The sequence below is a fragment of the Malus sylvestris genome, chromosome 6 (assembly GCF_916048215.2).
Source record: "Malus sylvestris chromosome 6, drMalSylv7.2, whole genome shotgun sequence".
Taxonomy (NCBI): Eukaryota; Viridiplantae; Streptophyta; class Magnoliopsida; order Rosales; family Rosaceae; genus Malus; species Malus sylvestris.
Genome location: NC_062265.1, coordinates 30,986,595 through 31,010,366, shown reverse-complemented (window position 1 = coordinate 31,010,366; position 23,772 = coordinate 30,986,595). Strand labels below are relative to the sequence as shown.

General features: G+C 35.9%; 1 protein-coding gene and 1 pseudogene across 1 annotated transcript; both read right to left on the bottom strand.

The window, feature by feature from the left end:
• Positions 1–8,744: 8,744 nt before the first annotated feature.
• LOC126625610 (abscisic acid 8'-hydroxylase 3-like) lies at positions 8,745–11,821 on the bottom strand (annotated as a pseudogene).
• Positions 11,822–16,679: 4,858 nt separating this feature from the next.
• Positions 16,680–21,358, bottom strand: LOC126625745 (ent-kaurenoic acid oxidase 2-like). Its single transcript, XM_050294803.1, has 8 exons — positions 20,984–21,358; positions 19,959–20,433; positions 19,388–19,636; positions 18,382–18,465; positions 17,814–17,892; positions 17,517–17,623; positions 16,925–17,043; positions 16,680–16,835 (listed from the first exon to the last, which is right to left on the bottom strand). Exons 1-8 carry the CDS (start codon positions 21,226–21,228, stop codon positions 16,745–16,747), a joined length of 1,449 nt encoding a protein of 482 aa, XP_050150760.1. The 5' UTR covers positions 21,229–21,358; the 3' UTR covers positions 16,680–16,744.
• Between the last annotated feature and the right edge of the window lie 2,414 nt (positions 21,359–23,772).

The following is a 23,772-nucleotide window of genomic DNA, read 5'->3' as shown; positions in this document are numbered from 1 at the left end:
ATAACAATATTTAAAATAATTTCTGACCGCACGATATACGATAAACGGATACGATTATTAGATTCTCGAGATCTTCATAAAATGAATCCGACAAGGATCCGGACTCAGTTGAAAATTGCATGAATAAAATTGGATCAAATGGACAGAACTTAATTATATTTATTTTGCCTCTAAAATTATGGTGTTCTTTCACTTTGGTCCTTAAATCCTTCTTCCATTCCATCCCTAAGAGCAACTCCACCCATGGAGCCTTTCCCCCTGGCAATCCACTATTGAATCCACCATTTTGAACAATAACTGCCTTTAATGAATAGTAACTATCATTAATGAACAGTAATTGTCATTTGCATCTCCACCCTTGGAGCCCTCCTCCCTGGCAATAGGCAATAAAATATTAGTTTTTTTTGTTTGTTTAAATAATACAAAATAAAATTATTTGTAATTTCGGATAAGATTTTTTAAATCGTTCTCGTTGCGCTACGTGTCATTTTATAAAAAAAACAATTATTTAGCGATTGATTTCGATAAGATTTTTATCCAATGTCATCGTGCCACGTGTCGTTATCTTTTGAGAATCTTTGACGATAGATTTTGATCAGATTTTAACTCGTTCAAAATTCCGCCACGTGTCATTATCTGAAAAGATAATTATTAGAGATCGATTTCGATAAGATTTTTATCCAATACGATCGTGTCACGTGTCATTATCTTTTCAGAATCTTTGAGGATAGATTTCGATCAGATTTTTAACGAATGACGGCATGCCACGTGGCCTTATCTACAATCCAATCCTTTCTTAATCGTCCATATAATCCACCATCCATCCTCACAAATCTCACACCAATTTTCTCAACATATCTATTTCATTATTCATAGTTTCTGCTTCTTCTTCACCATCCATCATTACAATGTCTTCTTCTTCATCAAGGATGATGTGGGAAATCGATCAGCAAGAGGAAGAATTGTTTAACCAATCTGAAGGAATGTTCAACCTTCAGATTGCCGAAAATGAGATGGAAGAGGATGAGGAGCGTAGAAGGAGAGATGACGAAACAAGAATGGCCAGAGCCTCACATTCCCGTCGAGTCATCCAGACTGTTGCTCAGATATATTGGCCCAACCGTTCAAGAAACCTTGATAGAAGCAGGCAACGACGGGGTGAAGAGCTGTTGGACGATTACTTTGTCCATAACAGTGCATTTCCTGATACGTACTTCAGAAGCCGTTTTAGAATGGAACGACATTTGTTCAACAGAATCATGACTGATGTTTGCAACCATGATTCTTACTTTGTGCAAAAGACGGATGCTTGTGGTGTTATGAGTCTCTTGCCTGAGTAAAAAATCAATGCTGCGTTGCGGATGCTTGCGTATGGAGCATCTGCAAACCAAGTGGATGAGATAACGAGGATGGGGAAATCAACCATTCTTGAGGCCCTGATGAGGTTTTGCGGAGCAGTCGAATCTTTGTACACCGCAGAGTACCTCTGAAAACCTACTTGCAGGGACTTGCAAAGGCTTCTGAAGAAGGGCGAGATGCGAGGTTTTCCTGGGATGATAGGAAGCATCGATTGTATGCACTGGACGTGGAAAAACTGTCCAAGTGCATGGCAAGGCGCATATGGGGACAGAAAAGGATCAAAATCTATCATTTTGGAGGCAGTGGCATCTTTTGATACATGGATATGACACGCCTTTTCGGGGTTCCGGGGGCTCAAAATGATCTTAACGTCCTTGCCCAATCCCCAGTGTTCAATGACGTCCTGCAAGGAAAGGCACCAAAAGTCACGTACGTCGTCAACGGACGTAGGTACGACGGGGCATACTACCTAGCTGACGGCATTTACCCACGGTGGGAAACATTTGTCAAAACAGTGCCACGTCCGCGAAGTGCAAAGGAAAAACACTTTGCAAGCTGTCAAGAGGAGTGCAGGAAGGATGTGGAGCGTTGTTTTGGTATCCTTCAAGTTCGTTGGGCGATCGTCAGGGGTGCTGCCAGAATGTTCGATGTAGAGTCACTTCGATCCATCATGATGACGTGCGTCATTCTTCACAACATGATTGTGGAAGATGAGTTTGATTATGATGCGGTTGATGAATATGAGCCAGAGCCAGACACGGTGAACAATTCAAGAACACAGATACACATGATGCCACCGAAGAACCCGTGTCACACGAGCCATTAGAAAGGGATGGACGTTACAATGAAAAGGTCATTCAACGATATACTGCACTTCAAAGGTCATCTATGCATAATGATCGGCAAATTAACTTGATAGAGCACCAGTGGGCATTGAAACAAGCTGAAGATACTTAAGTTTATTTAGTATGTTTGTTTGTATTTGGTGTGTTTATGTAATTTTATTTGGTGTGTTTTTTGTAGTGAGTTTGTTTGTATTTCGTATGTTTATGTAATTTTATTTGGTGTGAATTATTTGGTGTGTTTATGTAATTCCAATTGGTGAGTTTTTTAGTTTTATTTGGTGTGTTTTATAATTTCATTATACGTGAACAATTTGATGAATAAAACTTCTATTATTAGGATAAATATATTACGAAATTAAATACATGTACTCTCACTTTAAATAAAGTACTAACTTCAATAAAATGGAAACAACATAAATAATAAATTACAACCCAAAGTGATTGGAAAACTATGGGGTCCGATTACAAAAGTACCCTATTCCTCACCACTTAACTAATATGTGGTGCTAGGATCATCTTGTCTTGTTGTGCTAGGACCATCTTGTCTTGATCTCACTTTTCTTGCACGCCTCCTTTGCACCACATCCGCTTTCTCCGACTGCCAAAAATATTTAGAATTTGGAGACATCCCTTCTAAACACGTGTTCATAATGTCACGATCTCGTTGTGCAATTCTTTCTTCTCTAAGCAACTCCCTTTCTTGCCTAAGTAGCTTTTTTTCCCTCTGTTCAGATTGAAATGCTTGTTGAATAGCTGCAGCTTTTACCTCATCTCTAGCCTTGTCAGCTTCATATTTCGCCAATTCCCGCGCCAACGTCAATTCACCTTGACGAGCAAGTTCTTGCATGTACTTTTCATAATCATTCTTGGAAGCACTCCCTTTCCTCTTTGAAGCCTTCTTACCTAGATGCCTAATTGGATAACGGGTCGACCCCGACGCTTGTTCAGGAATGGGCGTTTCAGGCACTTCTTCTCCATCTTCTTCATCAACATGGGAGCCATGATCGGTGTAGAGTGTGGAGGGGTGATGTGTACAAAGGTGTTGTGTAGAGGGATGTTGTTCATGCATACTTTTGGACCAACAGGCACAACTTTGAATTTAGGACAATCTTTCACAATATTCCAACATTCCCACCGGGTGAATGATTTGTTTCTTGATTTGATTTTGGCACCATACCATGTTTGTGCTTGAAGTTGCTACAAATAATAATATTGAGACTATTAGGTAACAAATAAATAATAATAATAATGAAATTAGGTAACAAATAAATAATACAAATAAATAATAATAATGAAATTATTAGGTAACAAATAAATAATACAAACAAATAATAATGAAATTAGGTCACAAATAAATAATACAAATAAATAATAATAATGAAATTATTAGGTAACAAATAAATAATACAAACAAATAATAATAATGAAATTAGGTCACAAATAAATAATGCAAACAAATAATAATAATAATGAAATTAGGACAAATAAATAATACAAACAAATAATCTTACCTCATCCGCATAATTTGCCCCACTTCGAACATTATTACTAGCTTGTGTCAAGGCATCTCTCCACGTACTAAAGGAATGGCAAAGTATTTTCCAACGACTGGATATCGATTCTTTGGTTCTTTTCCCACTCATTTGCTCAAGAAATTTGGTATGAATTAAACTCCACATTTCTCGCAACTGCATCTCATTACCCGTAAGGGAATTATGAGTAACTTCAACCCAGCTAGTGCACAACGCAACATCTTCAAAAAGCGACCAATTCGTACCTGCATCAGTAGTCATTTTGTGGAAAAAAAATTGGATTGAAACTTTGAGAGAAAGATAAGAATTTGATTGAAAGTGGTTGAGAAAATATGAAATTGTGGTGTAAGGTAGATGGAGAAGAAGTGGTATTTATAGAAAAGTAAAAACAATTTTTTACAAATTTTTTTTCAGATTTTTTAAAAATTTTTCAGATTTTTTCCATTTAAAATTTTTTTTTTTCAAATAATTAATTTCTGTCGTTGGATTTAAAAAAATTTGAATTCCAACACTCCAGATTGTGCCACGTGTCACAACGGTAACTTTTCTTAATTTTAAAACTATTTTTTCTTTATTTATAAAGCATATTAATATCGACCGTTGATCTCAGATCGAACGGTTGATATTAAATAAGATTTTTTTATATTTTTTTTACCGTTGAGATCCAACGGTCCAAATGAAGGAGCCGTTGAGATCGAACGGACCGTGGGAAGCCACGTGGCTTCCTAACGGTAACTGTGACATTCTGAAAAGTCGTCTGCTTTTCTGAAAAGCTGTCGGGCGACGCGCCCCCACGCGCGAGTGGGGTGCACGCGCCTAACAGAAAAAAATAAAAAATGGGCTTGGAGCTCGGGCTCCGGGGCTGTCACAAATTGACAGGCCCCCTGCTCGGGCCTTCTCCACGAGCTCGGGCTTTTCATGGCTGGAGCAACTTGACAGGCCCTCGGGCCTTTTCTTCTCCCCTGTCCCCCGGCCTATTTACAAGGCTGGAACTGCTCTAAGAGCAACTCCACCCATGGAGTTTGCTCGGGGGATAGGCTCCAGGAAAGGGCCCGAGGTCCGGTGGGAGAAGGTCCAGCGTTAAAGGGCCCGAGTGAGGGTGGGAGCCCGAGTTGCAGACCCGTGGAAAATTGACAGGCCTGCTGCCCGAGGGGGGAGGCGTCAGGCTGACGCAAAGGCTGGGTCCGGCCTTTTATTTAATTTTTTTTTTGTGTCAGGCTGTGTCCGGCCTTTTTTTAGGTGTCATCAGTCGGTTGAAAAAAGCTTGACACTTGGCCAGGCGTATCCAACTGTCACCCTCCTCGCAATACTTATTTTTGAAAAGATCGCAACGTGGCAGCTGCCTAATATATAACAGAGAAAGGGTTGCCATTTAATTTAAAAAAAAATTAATTTACTTAACATTACTCGTACAATAAATATATAAAAGGTGGAAAACAGTGGGACGAACCGTTGTCTTGATCTATATGCATTATTTTCACTTTTTCTATGATATGTGTTGTATTACAGGAAGAAAAAAAAACCATTTTTTGTTTTCATCATTACTTTCTTGGCAAAAGAATTAAAGATATTATTTTTAGTTAATATTCATAGGGACTTACTTGTTTTCTAATGTTCTTAAAATTTAAACATTTTAATGAGTGATAAAAATAAAAATATAACTAAAACTCAATCCAAAAATATGAAAATAATGTTTTAAAATACCAACCATACCCCTTAAGGCTTTAGGGTTATTAGGAGAACCCAACCATCCAACAAAAATTAATATGTGTCATAAGTTCAACTCATTCGTTAAAAATCTGATCGAAATCTATCATCAAAGATTCTGAAAAGATAATGACACGTGGCACGATCATATTGGATAAAAATCTTATCGAAATCGATCTCCAATAATTATCTTTTCAGATAATGACACGTGGCGCAATTTTGAACGAGTTAAAATTTGATCGAAATCTATCGTCAAAGATTCTCAAAAGATAACGACACGTGACACGATGACATTGGATAAAAATCTTATCGAAATCCATCGCTAAATAATTGTTTTTTTTATAAAATGACACGTGGCGCAACGAGAACGATTTAAAATTTTTTATCTGAAATTACAAATAATTTTATTTTGTATTATTTAAACAAACAAAAAAAACTAATATTTTATTGCCTATTGCCATGGGAGAGGGCTCCAAGGGTGGAGATGCAAATGACAATTACTGTTCATTAATGACAGTTACTATTCATTAAAGGCAGTTACTGTTCAATAGAGTGGATTCAATAGTGGATTGCCAGTGGGGAGGGCTCTATAGGTGAAATTGCTCTAAACCTTTTAAAATCGATAAAACTGGTCATGTAGGCTGCACATGACTAGGCCTAGGTGCAGTGACGTTTGCCTCGGATTATGGGTGAAAATTGCACAATGCATAGACATTTTGTTTGAGAATGGTGATGTAAAACACCAAGCTAAGATGAAGCCCATCTTCATAAGTAGGAAGAAAAGATGAAGAGAGAGAAATGGATGCGGGACATGGATGGATTGGTTGGTTTTTATGCAGCGTGTCAATTGTTTTATGAATTGATTTTCAGCTCAAAGGGACAATGTCTATAGACTTTTTTGGAACTACTTTTAAAATTACTGAAAATGCATTTCGATTAAATGTTTTTGGATTCTAAAAGCAGTTAAAGTACTTTTTTAAAAAAGTACCAGTTATCTGCTTCTTGTATAAAACAATATAGTGTTTTTTTTCATAATTCACTTATATTTTAAAAACACTTTCAAACGAGCTCTAGATTTCAGACGTGCAAATTGTACCTAAATGGTCGACTTGAACTTATTTATTACTTTGTTTTTCCAATGGCAAACCCACAAGTCACCTACTTTTGCTAATTTTGTAACAGACGTTAATAATAGTTATCGTACACATACTTTCAAAAGTTCAAGACCAATTTTAGATGAAAACAATAATAATATTAAGGATCAAAGTGAAAACCGTGTAAAAATTTTGGGGCACATTTTATATTTTATATTAACTCAAAAGATAAATAAGAAGGCTTCGAGAGTTCAACCTCATCATACATGAGAACGAAGCCAATATTCTCATTGCTCATTCTAGTTTTATGAGTTATATTTCATTTTGAACACACATAGCTGATATCGAATAAGACAAATTGGTTACTCTTGATTCAATATATCTTTCTGTACCAAGAAGTTGTGCTCGAAAATCCTTCAAAGAGATAGGTATGTCTTTTGCTAAAATGATTGTTTTGATTACTTCAAATTCCGGAGATAAATCAGATAAAGCAGCAATTATATAATCATTTTCAGTAATCTATTCACCGGCAGAAATCAAATGATTTTTTATACCCTGTAACCTCAACAAGTACTTGTCCACATAATCAATTCCTTTTTAACAGTGTGAAACTCAAGTTGATTTACTCTAATCACATACACGTAAGCAAATCTTTCTTGACAGTCCCAAGCCTCTTGAGAGGTCTTGTAGCCAATCACATGATCCATTGCCTCATCAGGGAGTGAATTAGCAGACTTAACAAAGCTAAATCATTCTTAACTGATTCCTTGTAAGCAATGGTAATCTCTTTAGTTATACCAGCATTAGGACTATTATAGTATTTAGGTGGACATTGTGACTCACCATTTTTTAATTTTTTTTTGTCAAATGATAGATTTGGTTAGATTAGATATTAGATTATAAGTCGACGGGGTTGGAACTCACGTCGTAATACGATGACTCAACACATTTCCACCACTGTGGTAAATGGGCACTTGCTTGTGACTCACCATTAAAGAACTCAAAAAGATCATAGCCCCATAGACCTACTCCAACCCTTGGAGTAAAACTCAAATTTTAGGTTCTAAATTTACCCCAACTTACTCTAACCCTTGGGGCAAATATGAGTTTTAACCAAAAACTCATTTCGGGGGCAAATTTAGCCTAGGATTCTCCCTAGGTTAGTGGAGCTGGTCTACCATATATGTGTACATATTTTAGTTTTATATTTATAAATTTATTGAATTCAACGTTTAAGATCTAATATAATCAAATCTAACGGTAAAAAAAAAAAAAAATCTAACGGTCCAAATTTAAATCAAACGGTTAAAGTAATAAAAAAAATTATTTTATGTGTTTCATATTTTTTCATAATATTTCACAAGTTTTCATGGTGTCGGTTTAGAGATTTTTGTCACATCCCGGCTCGAGACGGATCACTTCTCGGGCCCGTTCCATCACCGTAACACGATATTGTCCACTTTGGGCTTACCATTCCCTCACGGTTTTGTTTTTGGGAACTCACGAGCAACTTCCCAGTGGTCACTCATCCTGGGAGTGCTCTGACCTCTTTCTCGCTTAACTTCGGAGTTCCTACGGAACCCGAAGCAAGTGAGCTCCCAAAAGGTCTCGTGCTAAGTAGGGATGAGAATATACATTTAAGGATCACTCTCCTAGGCGATGTGGGATGTCATAATTTTCAATATTTATCGGAATCTAAATATTTTAAGATTAAAATGTTCATAAAATTAAATTATGATAATCTACATAATTATTATTATTTTTAAAGTTATTTTAACTTATCCTAAATTCTTTCTTTAATATACTCTCAGGCTAAAAATTTAAGCCAGAATGGTTGGAGGTGAAAAATTGTTTCTGGGTTAAAACCTAAATTTTTTGGATTAAAAATTTTAAGCCAAAAGTTTGAGATAGTCTTACAACAGACTGCAAATGGTAACTCCATTTGAAAAAGTTGTCTTGGAGTTTTACAGTGATCATCCCCAGTGAACTTTCAATTGCCATAACAATCAACCAGAAATCAACCGAACAACTTTGAATGTTAATCAACCAAACAACTTAATCTTTGCAAGCAAGAAATCAACTACTAACAATCTTCAAGAAACTATCCTTCACAATTTTATCAAGCAACCCAGAAGAATCCACCGCATAGGCCTTAACAGTGTGGAAATCAAACAACAATTCACAATAAATCATTCAACACAATTAGAAGGAATGACACTGGTCATTGAATCCTTCAAAACAAACATTTAGTAATGGCTTCGGCCTAAAACCAAGAAAGTTGCAGAAAGATGTTCACTGCCACATTTAATCAAACATATCTGATGAAGAAAATTAGAACAGAACCTGAGAACTCCATAGTCTTGAATCGAAAAGCCAGACCAAGAAAGTGCAGAAAAATGGATTTCTAAATCTTTTTAATGGTGATATCAACCCCATCAACTGGTTTTGGATCTGCCAGATAACTCATCTCTGCATCTGGATTGACCAATTCCCATCTGAAAAATTCAAGTACATAATGTTCATTAGAAAATGCATATTGATACATATTTAATAATCATAAGAGTTGAGATTGTTTCCTCCTTACTTGTATCCTGTTGACAAATGATGTAACAAGATTGCAAGTTGTATTCTAACAAGCATGTTTCCAGCACATATTCTTTTTCCACCACCAAAAGCTTCATATGTTCCGGGCTTAGCTGGTTTCTGAGCAGTGAAAATATATTGATTCAATAGATAAATGATAATTTTAACAAAAGGGTATGTTTGAAAGTACTTATAAAATAGCTAAAAACAATTTCAAAACACCAAAAACGTTTCTAGCGATGTTTGACATAAAAAGTTATAAAAAACTCTTAAAGCTCTTTTTGGAAGAAGTTTTTTAAGAAATACTTGCATTTTGTTCAAATTTATTTATATGCTTCTATAGAAGTGTTTAATATAAGTGTTTTTTAAAGAAGTACCTCCAAACAGACCTATTCATTATGTCATAGAGAAATATAGGCTTACATTCCATCTGTCTGGATTAAAGCACATAGGATCATCAAAATTCTCTGGATTTGTGTGGAGATATCAAAGCCAAAGAATCACTTTCCAACCTTTGGGTATTTTATATCCTGCATGGATTTACCAACTTGATTAGCTACAATTACAATGTGCAATTACGGGACTGCAAACTAGCACATCCAATATTAGAAACAGTTCAAGTACACCAACCATGCATTTGATTTGAACTCCTAAACCCTAAATTTGCAGCAACATGCCAACACACATGGTGCATGTATCCTGTACGTACCTTTATACTCAGCTTCCCTGACAGCCGTTCGGAAAATAAAAGCTGAAACGTTGGCCATTCTTATTGTTTCTTCGACCACCTGAAAGCAAAGTGCATAATGTTTGGCTTGAGTTAATTTTGTAACGATTAATAATATGGCCTCTTTTTCTTTCCAGAAATGTTTACACTTCATTTATATCTGAGGAGGTGAAGGTAAAAGAGAAATCTTGCAGGGGCTTATAAGAGGTTGCGCTACTCCCCATATTGCCAATTATTGGTTTTATAGTATAGAACCTCAAGTTCCTTCATCGTATCAAAGCAGGTTGACCCACATGCAAAACTCAATGCCCACACGTGCTCTACATCACTCAATTCATGTTGTTCACGTATTTGGCTTGAAAACTTGTCACACGTGAGAGGGCGTGTGACAATATGAAGGTAAAAAGTTCCACATCAGTGAAAAAAAATAACCTTGCAAGGACTTATAAGAGGTTGGGCTATTCCTCACATTGTTAATTGATTTTATGCTGGAACCTCAACTTTATTATAGACAATATGTACCTTGTTTGTGTATTTCATTTTTGAAACATCTTCACTTGTAATAAAATCCCCTTTCTTGTTCTTCTTTATAGCCATATTATCCTCCTGTATGTAAGTCCAAATTAGAATGTCAAGATTATCAAAATAACTTAGGGTTTGTTTGGTATCTTTTTTTAAACCAATTTCTTAATTTCAAATACAAAAACTGAGTCTCTGAAGAATACCAAACAAGCCATTGATTATTGAGAAACTAACTTTCTTTGTTTTGATTATTATTAGTATGTTATCAACTAGAATACGGGGTGTTCGTAATCGTACCTGAAGCTTTTTTAGGACAGTAGGGTGCTTGGCTAAATATATATAGCACACATTGACGCAATGGAAGTAGATGCATATCCACCTACAACAAGGCTGACGATGTTATCTACCACCTCTTGGTCACTTAGTTTATTACCTTCCTCATCTTTAATTTGCATAAGCCCATCCATGAGATCATTTGTCACTAGTTTTTGGCTCTTCTTCTTCTCCAGCTCCAGCCTGAAAATGGCCTCAAGCTTCTTCCTACACTGCAGAAATTCATCCACATGCATATATACATATATAAAATTCATTAATGAAACTTGAATCAATCATACCAAATGCATGCAGTACAAGAGAAAAGTATCAACGACCATATATATGTATCAAACAAAATGACGTGTCTAATAACTCAACATACACATATATTCCATGAAACATGATGACGTATCTATAGGAAACTATATGTGCCTCATAACTCAATGGACACATATGGTCTTTTTAGACACATCATCGTGTCTAGCGGATATATCTGATCATTGATGCTTGATTTTTTTTCTTGCATGTAGTGTGGGAATTTAAATGCTTTCAATTGATTTTTGCGGTGAAATCAGTTAAGATTAAGGACCTGACGAGCATGGTGAAAGGCAGTTCCAAGAATGTTTAATGGTTGAGCTCTATATCCTTTCATCAATCCTTCAAACAAGTTATCAATGGTATCTAGGAGAGGTCCAGGCTCCAAACTTCCATATAGTTTTCCAATATTTTCAAACGTCATTTTCTTAGGGCTGGTTTGGTATTGTTGTGCTTTGAAAACAAACTACTTTTGCTGTGCTGTGAGAATAAGCAGCTATGAAATGAAGCAGCAGAGTGTTTGGTAAACTTTTTTGTAAAAGTGCTTTTGAAGAAGAAAAAAAAAAACAGTATTATAGTGTTTGGTAAACTTTTATGTAAAACAAACGTGAAAAAAGCCAGTTTTTTAAAGCTAGGTTTTACAGCTTTGTGTTTTTGGCTTTTTTTTGACCCAAAACTGTGCAAAAAAGCTGAAGCTGAATGTTTATCAAACACAAAAAAGCTTCCAGCTTTTTTTGATACCCACTTTTCTCAGAATCACCTCAGTACCAAACCAGGCCTTAGTTTCGTCAAAAGCTTTAAATTTTGCCCTTCTGAGCCCATGAATCGAGTGTAGCTATGATGCGTGGTTGGACTAGATGGGCAATCCGCCGGAGAGCGTCCGGCTGATTAATAGCCTTTGTGACGTAACCTCTGAGCCTGGCATGGGACTTCCCATGAACTGCCACCAGAGAAGTGTGACCCATAAGATCAACGTAAGGCCATTCTAGGATGAAGGTGTGTCTGATTGGAATACAAATTTGTTAAGTGTTGGGAAAGATGCTATGATGGACGGTGATCCAAAGAGGTAGGTTCTGTACAATCCTACTCCATCACCATACCTGATCATTTAATATGTGCATGACAAAGGGTGTCAACCATTTTGCACGATATTGAGACATATACCAATTTCATAGACGACTTTTACCACAAAACAAGAATTCATTAAACGCCGAATAGTTACTAACATTCATAGTCCATGGAGATGTAAATGTGGATTCACACTAAATCTTAATAAGCAAGTTATTTATGACTGTTTTTTGAGGGACTAAATTTTAGATTATTTATCCTCCTTATTCATCACCTATCAACACTTCTTTGAACTCGATTTTTTCGTACCTCTTTTAAAGGTATAGATTTCTATGAGCTGGGGATTTGCTTAAATATATTTTTTTTATTTTTAAAAGCAACTTCTTAAAAATGTTAGGGCCTTAATTGTGTTAGGTAAATGAAATAAAAAAGTTTTTTTTTTCTTTAAAATTATGAATCCGATACAGCAGAAAGCAGAAGTAATTCTACACATGCTTCTTAAAAAGCACTTTTTTTTAGGCAGGTAAACAGTACCAATTAACAAAACTTTCATATTGACAATCCTACCCTCGTCTTTTTTTGTTAAGAGCATTTTTAGCACTATACTTTACCAAACACTTGTTTTCTTTCATAACTGTTTATTCTCACAGCACAACATAAGTAGCTTAAAAAAAAAAAAGCAATAATAAAGCTAGTTTGGGATTTATCTTACAATGTGCAAAGCTTTGACAAACAAGAAGTGTAAGACTAGAATTCGTAGTATCTACAAAGCTTATTCAAATCTCATTTGAACACTGTTGTGGAGGCGAATAAAGTTTGAAAAATAGCCTAATGAATATATATGCCTTGAAGCAATAATTCGGCATTCACTCTTGGTCCGAATTCTGGAGAGGATGTTAAGGCAATGGTTGCGGCAAGGCAGGAAATTCTATGGGTAACCTGTCATGAACGGTATTTGGGATTGCCGACAGCGGTTGGTAGGGGAAGGAAGCAAGTGTTCAGAGCTACAAAGGATCGAATCTTGAAATGGATAGGTGGTTGGAAGGAAAAACGCCTTTCGCGTGCAGGAAAAGAGGTATTGATCAAGGCGATACTTCAAGTGTTACCCACTTATTCTATGAACTGCTTTCGGATGCCAAAGGATGTTGCAAAGGAAATCCACGCTCGTTCAGCGAAATTTTGGTGGGAAAAAAGCGAAAAATGGGCGTGGGATTCATTGGATGAAATGGGAGCCGTTATGTACGAGCAAAGCGGATGGTGGGTTGGGATTTCGAGAGTTGGAAAGTTTCAATCAGAGTTTATTAGCAAAACAATGTTGGATACTGTTCATTAATCCGACATCCTTGGTGAGTCGCATGCTGTCAGCGAGATACTTTCCGAATGATTCTTTTTTGAATGCGGGAATTGGAACAAGGCCATCATGCGTACGCTTGGTGATCAGTGGTGTGGGGGAAAGAGCTTCTGAAAGCTGGATTGCAATGGCGCATAGATAATGACATGATGCATGTGTTGGTATATGATGATAAATGGGTGCCTAATGAAATGGGGTTCACAGTCACTACGCCACCTATGTTTGAGTTTGAGAGTTTGTGATCTTATTACTGCTGCCTATGTTTGAGTTTGAGAGTTTGTGATCTTATTACTACTGATAGAGAATGGAATAATTATAGGGAGATGCTTCATGCCGGTTTTTGGGAAAGGGATGTGGAAGCTATATTGCGTATTGCGTTGACTCACGGTGAGGTGCAAGATATCCAAATTTGGATTTATGAGATGAATGGGAAGTATAGGGTGCGTAGTGGATATCGATTGGCCCGAATGATCAGAAGTCTATCAAGTGGAATGGAAGGCTCATCGAGTACGACTGGTGGTTCTCTATGGAAATGTGTATGGGCTGTGTCTATACCTGACAAAGTTAAGCATTTTGTCTGGAGATGTTTGAAGGAAATTATCCATTGTGGCAGTATTTCCCAAAAAAGATTAATCCTTCACCGTGGTGTGGACGATGCGAAGAGAAAGTGGAGAAGACTCTTCGTGCGTTATGGGGTTGTGGGGAGGTGATGGAGATTTGGAAGGAATTTAGTTGGTGGGAGGCGAGCAGGGAATGGAAGGTTCAGTCGTTCTTCAAGATTTGGAAAGCCATGGTGTTGGTCACGAGGGAGGAACTCGATTTGTTTGCAGCGGTTTGTTGGGAAATTTGCAATCAAAGAAATGGAAACGTTTTTTAAAACAATCAATGTCATTCTTGGGAGGTTGCTGCACGTGCAAGGCAATTGTTGGAAGAGTTTCGTCTGGTGTATGGATCGGATTGCAACGACAACAATAGGGCTACAACTCATGTTTCCTGGCAGCCACAGACGTTAAGAGTGGTGAAAGTTAACGTGGATGGTTCTGTGCAACGGGAGGGGGGGGGGGGAGTCCGAGGTATTGGGGTGATCATTCGGGATGATCAGGGGTTGGTAATGGCTGCTTTAACAAATCAAACGCAGAGCTTCCTTTCTCCTCGTGCGGTTGAATTGATTGCTGCTAGGGATGGACTTCGATTTTCTTATGAGTTGGGTTTTAACTATATACTTCTAGAGATGGACGCCAAGACTGCGGTGGATGGCATTTTGGATGAACTCAGGACTTGGATTGAAGAGGCTCCTCCAGCTAGAGTCGATTTTGGTAGACGATGTGGATGACAGGAATGTATGATTCCCAAGAATAGTAGGCGGCAAGCTTTTCCTGGTGGTGGTTCATCTCTCTGTTGGAGAACGACCATCCCAGTTAGAGGTGTATGAGTGCTTGTTTGCCATTGTTGTTTGCTTCCTTGTCTCTTCATTCAAATTGTATAATTTGCTCTCTTATGAAATGCAATCCTTCATTATTGATAAAAAATAAAAAATAAAAAATAAAAATCCTCTTAAATACGTACAGTATTTGACCAAAAGAAGTATGAAAAGAAAGATTTATATTATGTTATGCTAGATACTATCCAATTTTATCAACTCAAATTCATGTTCAATTTGTTAAGTTAACGGATTAGTAGATTTGAATTTTTATCGATTATCGAATAGAAAATGTCAATTCCTATCCTACAAATTACATCAGATTCAAATAAGATTTACATCAAAGTTATGTCACCTCCCAAAAATGAGCACATAGCAGTGTCACGCCCTATTAGTGACGCAATATTATAGTGTTACAACCCAACACTATAGCACTACATTCTCAATAAAACGTAAGGCTACTAAGGGGACTAAAATAATTTAGTTTTAAGCAGTACGAAAGCGAAAATCATTTTGATAAATCAAAGAGATAAAAAGGTATCGAAATTTAGATAATTTCTTTACATTAAAATGAAGTTCACAACTTACAAAAAAAATCAGAGTTTAAGATAATTAAACATAGGGGAAAAAAGATAATTAAACATACTAAACCAACTCTTTAGTAATATTTCGAAAACAAAGCATTGAGTTTGGCTCCAAAAAATCCCTTCAAGATGGTAAGAGAATCAAGTATATGTATAGACAAAAACCTTTTTGAATAAAGAGAAAAACGAGAAGAAAAAAAAACACATAGGCATCTCCTTGTCGTGCATCTTCTTATCCTCCTCCTAATATTTTTTTCCTAGCAACCATCCCCCAAATTTTGCAACCACCAAAACACACACACTCTCTCTCTCTCATGAGATTTTTAAGAGAGCATCGTGATTATTAACGTAAATTGGCTAGCCAAGATATTCACTTTATCTTCCTTTTTTTTTTTAAAGACTAATCACCTATTAAAATTCACCATGAAATTAAGAGTTCATCTCTACATTCCACTCCAAAATCGTCTCCCTCACTGCCTTATGTGGATCACCACCACCATAAGTCCAATTCCTCTAGCACTTCCACCCGGCATGAGTGTCCGTCGTACACGCCACTAGTGTCATCACGATCAATCGTAGATTGTACGATGGGATCCTCTCCGTCTTCACAATGTGCCAAGGGCGGTCAAAGAGTTCTTCAGTAATTAATAATTATTTTTAAATTGTATTTTCTTAAATTGGTTATTATTATATTTATTTTTAAAAGGCTTTTTTTTTATTTTTTTTAAAGTAATTAATAATGAGGGCAAATTTGTCTTCAAAAAAATATTTTAAGATGATGTCAGTCCTAATAAAGGGGTTACGTGAAAGTGAATTAAAACCTCATGAGTTTTAGTTTAATGTTTCAAATGTGAGAATTTTATGAAAACACAATAAACTTCAAGAGATGTTAGTGTAATTAAATCTAAGTTCATAAAAATAACCCCATTTATCATGAAATGGATGCTAATGTGGTAGAAAAGAACAAACCAAAAGTTCCAACAATTATAATCAATCTACTTTCCCTATAATTAATCTACTTTTTGTTGCATGATAGAATTCAAAGATCAACAATATTTAAGAAGAGAACAAACCAATAGTTCCAACCATCTTATCAGATTCTTGAAGGAATTAAATCACAAAACTACATCCAAATATCATTTAGGGTGTAGACAGTTCTTAAACTAAGAAGCCAGGATTTGTTTTTATTAGAAGAACTAATAGAGATTTCATTTTTCTTTTGCTTAATTTTTTTATAGGGTTCAAAGGTGTCCACCTAGTTAAGACATTGTCATGGGAAAAATGAGGGAGGACAAACTATATATGAAGCCTATCGAGGATTTCTAAATTTTGTTAATGGTGATATCAACCCCATCAATTGGTTTTGGATGTGGCAGATAAATCATCTCTGCATCTGGATTGATCAATTCCCATCTGAAAATTTAAGTACATAAAGTTCATTAGAAAATGCATACTGGTAATATATTTAATAATGATAATAGTTGAGAGGGTTTCCTCCTTACTTGTATCCTGTTGACAAATGATGTAACAAGATTGCAAGTTGTATTCTAACAAGCATGTTTCCTGCACATATTCTTGATCCACCACCAAAAACTTCGTACGTTCCGGGCTTAGCTGGTTCCTGAGCAGTGAAAATATATTCATTCAATAGATAAATAGTTATTTTAACTAAAGGGTGTCTATTTGGAAGTACTTATAAATAGTTAAAAACGATTTTAGATCACCAAAAATGTTTCTATCAACGTTTGACATAAAAAGTTAAAAGTATTTAAATAAGTTTTTGAAGCATTTATTGAAGAAGTTTTTCAAAAAAAACTTGCAGTTTGATTGAAATTTTCGTATGTGCTTTTAATAGAAGTGAAAGTAGAATTTTAAAGGAAAACTAATGAAAAAGGTATGAAAACTTTGAGTATTAACAATAATGACAAAATAAAGGATAAAGTGAATAGTACCAGGATTGACTTTTTAATGTAAAAATATGGTTTTTCGTTAAAGTGAACAATAGTGAGAATTTTTCATTAAAGTTCCCTAATTTTAAAGAAGCATATATCCAAATGGACCTATTCATTATGTCATGTAGAAATAAAGGCTTACATTCCATCTGTCTGGATTAAAGCACATAGGATCATCAAAATTCTCTGGATTTGTGTGGAGGTATCGAAGCCAAAGAATCACTTTCCAACCCTTGGGTATTTTATATCCTGCATGGATTTGCTAACTTGATTAGCTACAATTACACGGTGCAATTAACGGACTGCAAAACGACACATCCAATATTGGAAACAGTTCAAGTACACCAACCACGCATTTGATTTGAACTCCTAAACCCTAAATTTGCAGCAGCATGCCAACATATATTTATGGTGTATGTGTGATGTATCCTATACGTACCTTTATACTCAGCTTCCTTGACAGCCGTTAGGAAAATAAAAGCTGCAATGTTGGCGATTCTTATTGTTTCTTCGACCACCTGAATGCAAAGTGCAAAATGTTTGGCTTGAGTTAATTTTGTAACGATTAATAATACGAATTCTTTTTCTTCCGGGAAATGTTTACACATAAGTTGGTAAATTTATGTGTAAGGATGTGAAGATGAAAGTTTCACATCGGTGAATGAGAAACTTTGCAAGGGTTTATAAGAGGTTGGGCTACTTTTCATATTGTTAATTGGTTTTGTGGTGGAATCTCAACTTCCTTCATGGTATCAGAGCAAGTTGGCCCACGTGTAACACCCAACATACGATCACATGTGGTCCATGTCACCCAGCTCGTGTTGTCCACATGTTTGGCTTGGAAATTTGTCACACATAAGGGGGCGTGTGAGGATGTGAGGTAAAAGAGTTTCACATTGGTGAAAAGAGAAACTTTGCAAGGACTTATAAGAGGCTAGACTATTCCCCGTATTGTCATTTGATTTTATGATGAAACCTAAACTTTCTTCATTATGGACAGTATATACCTTCTTTGTGTATTTCAGTTTTGAAACATCTTCATTTGTAATAAAATCCCCCTTCTTGTTCTTCTTTATAGCCATATTCTCCTCCTATATGTTAATCCAAATTAGAACGTCAAGTTATCAAAATAACTTAAGAGTTTGTTTCGTATTCTTTTTATTTAAAAAAAATGATAAATAGAAAAATAATTACTTAATTACCCATTAATTTCAAACCGGAAAATTAAATCTAAGAAAATACCGAACAAGCCATTGATTATTGAAGAAGCCATTGATTATTAAAGAAACTTAGGTCATCTCCAACCAAGCCGGCCAAATGGCTATAGGCTAAAACATAGCCTGTTTTAACAGAAAACCCATCTCTAATGAAGGGCTGAGCCAAAAAAATTTGGGACCCACCAGGCCAAAATATAGCCAAATGGGCAGAGGGCTGGGCAAACATAGCCAGCTAGTCAGCCCTGATAGTTGGGCCCAACTGTGCTGCTAGCTGACATCATGTAGCCTTTTATTTATTTTTATTTTTAAAGATGAAATTAAAAAAAAATTAAAATTCTAATTTTTTTCCTATAAATACCTAAGCCATTTCTACACCATTTCTCACATTATGTTCACCCTTTTATACTATACTACCTCATTTTAATGTTTAAGTTGTTAACATGCAAGTAAAATTAAAATATTTAATAACATGAAACTTAAAACAATATTTAGTGACAAGTGACCCTCAAAATATGTCTGAAAACCTCAATTTAATATAGTAGTTTAATTCAATTAACCGATAAAATTAAAGAACAATCTTAAAATATAAATTAATGAGGGGACTAAAAAATAGACCCCTTCGGTTAGAGATTGTATATAGTTATAGTTTGATACTATTCATTAAAAATATAATTTTTTACATGGCTATATAATCTGAACAGGGGCTAAACGTAGCCCCTTCGGTTGGAGATGGCCTTACTTTCTTTGTTTTGATTATTATTAGCATGTTATCAACCAGAATACGGGTTGTTCATACCTGAAGCTTTTTAAGGACAGTAAGGTGCTTGGCTAAATAATATATAGCCCACATTGACGCAATGGAAGTAGATGCATATCCACCTACAACAAGGCTAACGATGTTATCTACCACCTCTTGGTCACTTAGTTTATTACCTTCCTCATCTTTAATTTGCATAAGCCCATCCATGAGATCATTTGTCACTAGTTTTTGGCTCTTCTTCTTCTCCAGCTCCAGACTGAAAATGGCCTCAAGCTTCTTCCTACACTGCAGAAATTCATCCACATGCATATATACAAATTTATTAATGAAACTTGATGGAATCAATCATACCACATGCATGCAAGTTCAAGAAAAAAGTATCAATGACCATATATATGTATGGAACGGGATGATGTGTCTGTAAGAAACCATCTGTGCCTACTTACTCAACGGACACATATAGTCCATGCAACAGGATGACGTATGGTGCTTATAGGCACATCATATATATGACCTATATATATGGCCACTGATGCTTTATTTTTTCTTGTAGTGTTGGAATTTAAAAGCTTTAAATTGACTTTGCGGTGAAATGAGTTTTACGGACCTGACGAGCATGGTGAAAGGCAGTTCCAGGAATGTTCAATGGTTGAGCTCTAACTCCTTTGATCAATCCTCCAAACAAGTTATCAATGGTATCCAGGAGAGGTCCAGGCTCCAAACTTACAAATAGTTTTCCAATATTTTCAAACGTCACCTTCTTAGTTTCGTCATAAGCTTTGACTCTGCCCTTCTGAGCCCATGACTCGAGTGCAGCTGTGATGCGTGGTTGGACTACCTGGGCAATCCGCCGAAGAGCGTCCGGCTGGTTAATAACATTTGTGACGTAACCTCTGAGCCTTGCATGGGACTTCCCATGAACTGCCACCAGAGAAGTGTAACCCATAAGATCAACGCTAGGCCATTCTAGGATGAAGGTGTCGTCTGATTGGAATACAAACTTGTTGACTGTTGGGAAACATGCTATGATGGACGGTGATCCAAAGAGGTAGGTTCTGTACAATCCTATTCCATCACCATACCTGATCATTTAATATGTGCATGACAAAGAGTGTCAACCATTTTGTACGATATTGATATATACCAATTTCATAGAAGACTTTTACCACAAAACAAGAAATAATTTAACACCGAATAGTTACTAAAATCCATGGTCGAAGATGAAATTGTGAATTCTACTTCAGAAACACTAATTCTCAAAACAAGTTATTTATGACCATTTCTGTTTTTTACCAACTTTTAGATCAATTTATCCTAATTAACCACCGGTCAACACTGCTTCGAACTCGATTTTTTAGTACCTCTTTTAAAGGTTATAATTCTTATTTTGTTTCAATCTTTGATATTATATGTTCTATATATTTGAATGTCAATTTAAATAGAAGAGACTTGTTCCACAAAGTGTGCCTCTAAATGAAGATGTGTAATCCAATTGGTACTTGAATATGATAAACACTTGTCAACAAAAACTATAAGATTACAAATTTTAAAACTAAGAGTAAATGAATTAATACACTTCCCCCAAACAAAACGGTAGTAGCTGTACTAAAAAACTGAAGGAAATAAACATACTTTGCTCGTTTAGCATTGATAAAATCATCTGGAAGACGAAGAACCTTGAAGTACCACAAGAATGTGAGTAATTCACCCACAAGTGGAAGTCCCATGTGGCCAGGCGGCAACTTAGCACCAGTAGTCGAATGTTGAAGTTTGAGAGGAAGCACGTACCAAAGCTCATTCCACCACCACAAGAGCAACCCCAATAGCGGCAAGCCTCCCAAAACCAAGGTCACCCCCACTCCCATAGAGATATCCATGTATGTTCCTTGACCCTTTCTAGCTACAGAATATCCAAGTCAATCCCCAGGCTCTTGTCCTAGCTAATGCCAGTGACACACTTGGCTATATAGTTGTGGTTGATTCCGAGTTGATTATTCGTCTTACCAAGTTGTGCAAATAGACAAGAGAATACCAACCCCACAAAAAAATGTTTCATGTCACGTCCTACTATATGGTTTAATTCCTTAATGAAATAATGAGTAATAAACTGCAGTATTGTCTTTATTATTACTTTTTTTTTGGTAAAAAGGTAATAACATTACCAACAACACACATTTATAAGAGAGAGGCAATACAAACACAACAACAAAATTATGGACCTCCAAAGTACAATGAAACCAAGCCCAACAGAAAAACAGAAAAAACCCTAACAGCTTGCATCCTCTGCCGCTGCTGCCATCAGAAGGACCACCAAACTCAAACCAGCGGCCTTAAATCAAGCCCCCAAAGTGGATAAGAAGAAGACTTCAACAACCTCCAAAGAGCACAGAGAAAATCGGCATCAAGAATCGAATGAAGCTCGCAGGAAACAACCCACAAGCAACAGAGGCAACAAGGCCAAGTAGAGGCAAAAAGGTGGTGAAAACACCTGAGCATCAATAAAATCCGAAGCTTTACACATCTTCCTCTTAAACGGGAATCGCAAAGATTCGCGTTCACGGTGTTGATTAGTGGAACTCGATCTAGAGTGTGACATTAATGGAGGAGTGAGCCAATTGGAAAGGGTAGGATGTGGAGTGTTGGAAATTAAGGATGTGGAGGGAAAAGTAAATGAAAAAAGGGGGAGTTGGTGAAGTGAAACCCAATACACTAGAGAGATGAGGATATGGTCGAACCTACAAAAAGGTAGAGGAAAAAATAAGTAGGAACAAAAGGAAAGAAAAGGAAAACAAGAGGAGCAATGGGCTACCACCAACCCTAGCCATAGCTAGAATCGGTGGTGGCAGCAAGGAGAAGAACGGAAGCTGGGGTAAAGGAAAACAAGCAGGAACAAAATACATGACAATTTAATATGTTTAATATTCTTTTTTAAAATGCGAAAACATAATCACTTAGCATCTTATGAATTGTGAGAATATGAAGATAAAATACAGTTCATAGTTCTTGTCGTCCTTCAGGACGGTGATTTTCTAATACCAAAAAGAAAGTTGAGGTTCTACTATACCACTAAATGGCAATATAAGTCATTGCAAGATCTCTCATTGCATTGATGTGGAAATCTTTTACCTTCACGTTTTCACATGAACCAACTAGGTGTAATATAATCAATTCATTTATTCATTTTTCAAAATAAACAATGTTATTTAGACACATAAGAACAAGGTTCTAAAAGATGCTAGGCGCTAGTCGGGCAACAGACTAGGGCCTAGCGCCTAGGCTGAACCTAGGTGGATTAGGCGAATTTAAGTAAACTTATTATAATATCATATACATAAATGCTTATTTATACTTAAAAATATATAATAATATTGAGATACATAAATTGAAAAATAAATAGACATAAAGCTTAGAAACTATTAGAACATATTGAAAACATGGAACTAGAACATAATGAGTGTTCATCCAAGTATTCAACAAGTATCTTATAATATATTCAAATAAAAGTAATTTATTTTTTGTCTAAGTAAGAGTTGCGACCTAAGTGGGTGTCTATGCGGGTCTAGATGGGTGCCTAAATGGATTAAGCGGGTGCCTAAGCAGGTCTAGGCGTCCATTCTTAATTTTCAAACACCTAGGGATTAATTGAGGTGGTAATTAGTCACCTAGTACCTAGGCGTAGCTTAAGCGGCACTAGATTAAAACTACTGAAATAGCCTAATCGTTCTGTCTAAACTTCTTCTAGATTGAATGAGTTAATGAGATAATCCTTCTATGTCTCACATGGTAGATAACTCAGCTAGATAAAGGTAGTTTACTTGCTTAGTGTAAAACCCTACCTGTCCCATAATAGAACGAATTGGGGGAGAGTTTTAGAACAGTGCATAAGATTGACATTGCCAATACACTCTAAAACACAGGAATTTCACACACAATGATATGTTGCATCTCTATTTAAAAGTATGTCAGCTGATGTGGCAATTTTAAATAACATTATTATATTAGTTTTGTGCCTACATGTAATCGGATCGTATATGGATGGGTTTACTCGAATTCATATTCGATTCGTTTATCAATTGAGTTATCATATTCAGAGATAGTTCATATTATTAGATTTAACTTCTAAATTCATATATGATAGGGATGGATCATATCCATTATAATCGAATATATATATATATATATATATATATATATATATATATATATAAATCTTATTCTTATATTGTGTTTTATCTACCTTTTATAGTTTTTTCAATAATAAATAAATCGTATTAGTATTCATAACATGAAAAACTCATTATTATTATTTTTTTTTTGGAGAAACGATAGTGGAGAACTCATTATCTTTAAATACATACAATATTGACAAAAAAAAGTATGAAAAGAAAGATTTATCGATTATCGAATACAGCACGCCAATT

What these genes read in the sequence shown, in the direction of transcription:
- LOC126625745 (XM_050294803.1), bottom strand. Translation starts at nt 21,228, where the DNA reads ATGGATATCTCTATGGGAGTGGGGGTGACCTTGGTTTTGGGAGGCTTG. An exon ending in CCTTTCACCATGCTCGTCAG is followed by an intron (nt 19,637 to 19,958) that starts GTCCGTAAAACT and finishes GAATTTCTGCAG; the next exon opens with TGTAGGAAGAAGCTTGAGGC. An exon ending in TTAATCCAGACAGATGGAAT is followed by an intron (nt 17,044 to 17,516) that starts GTAAGCCTTTAT and finishes TTCACTGCTCAG; the next exon opens with GAACCAGCTAAGCCCGGAAC.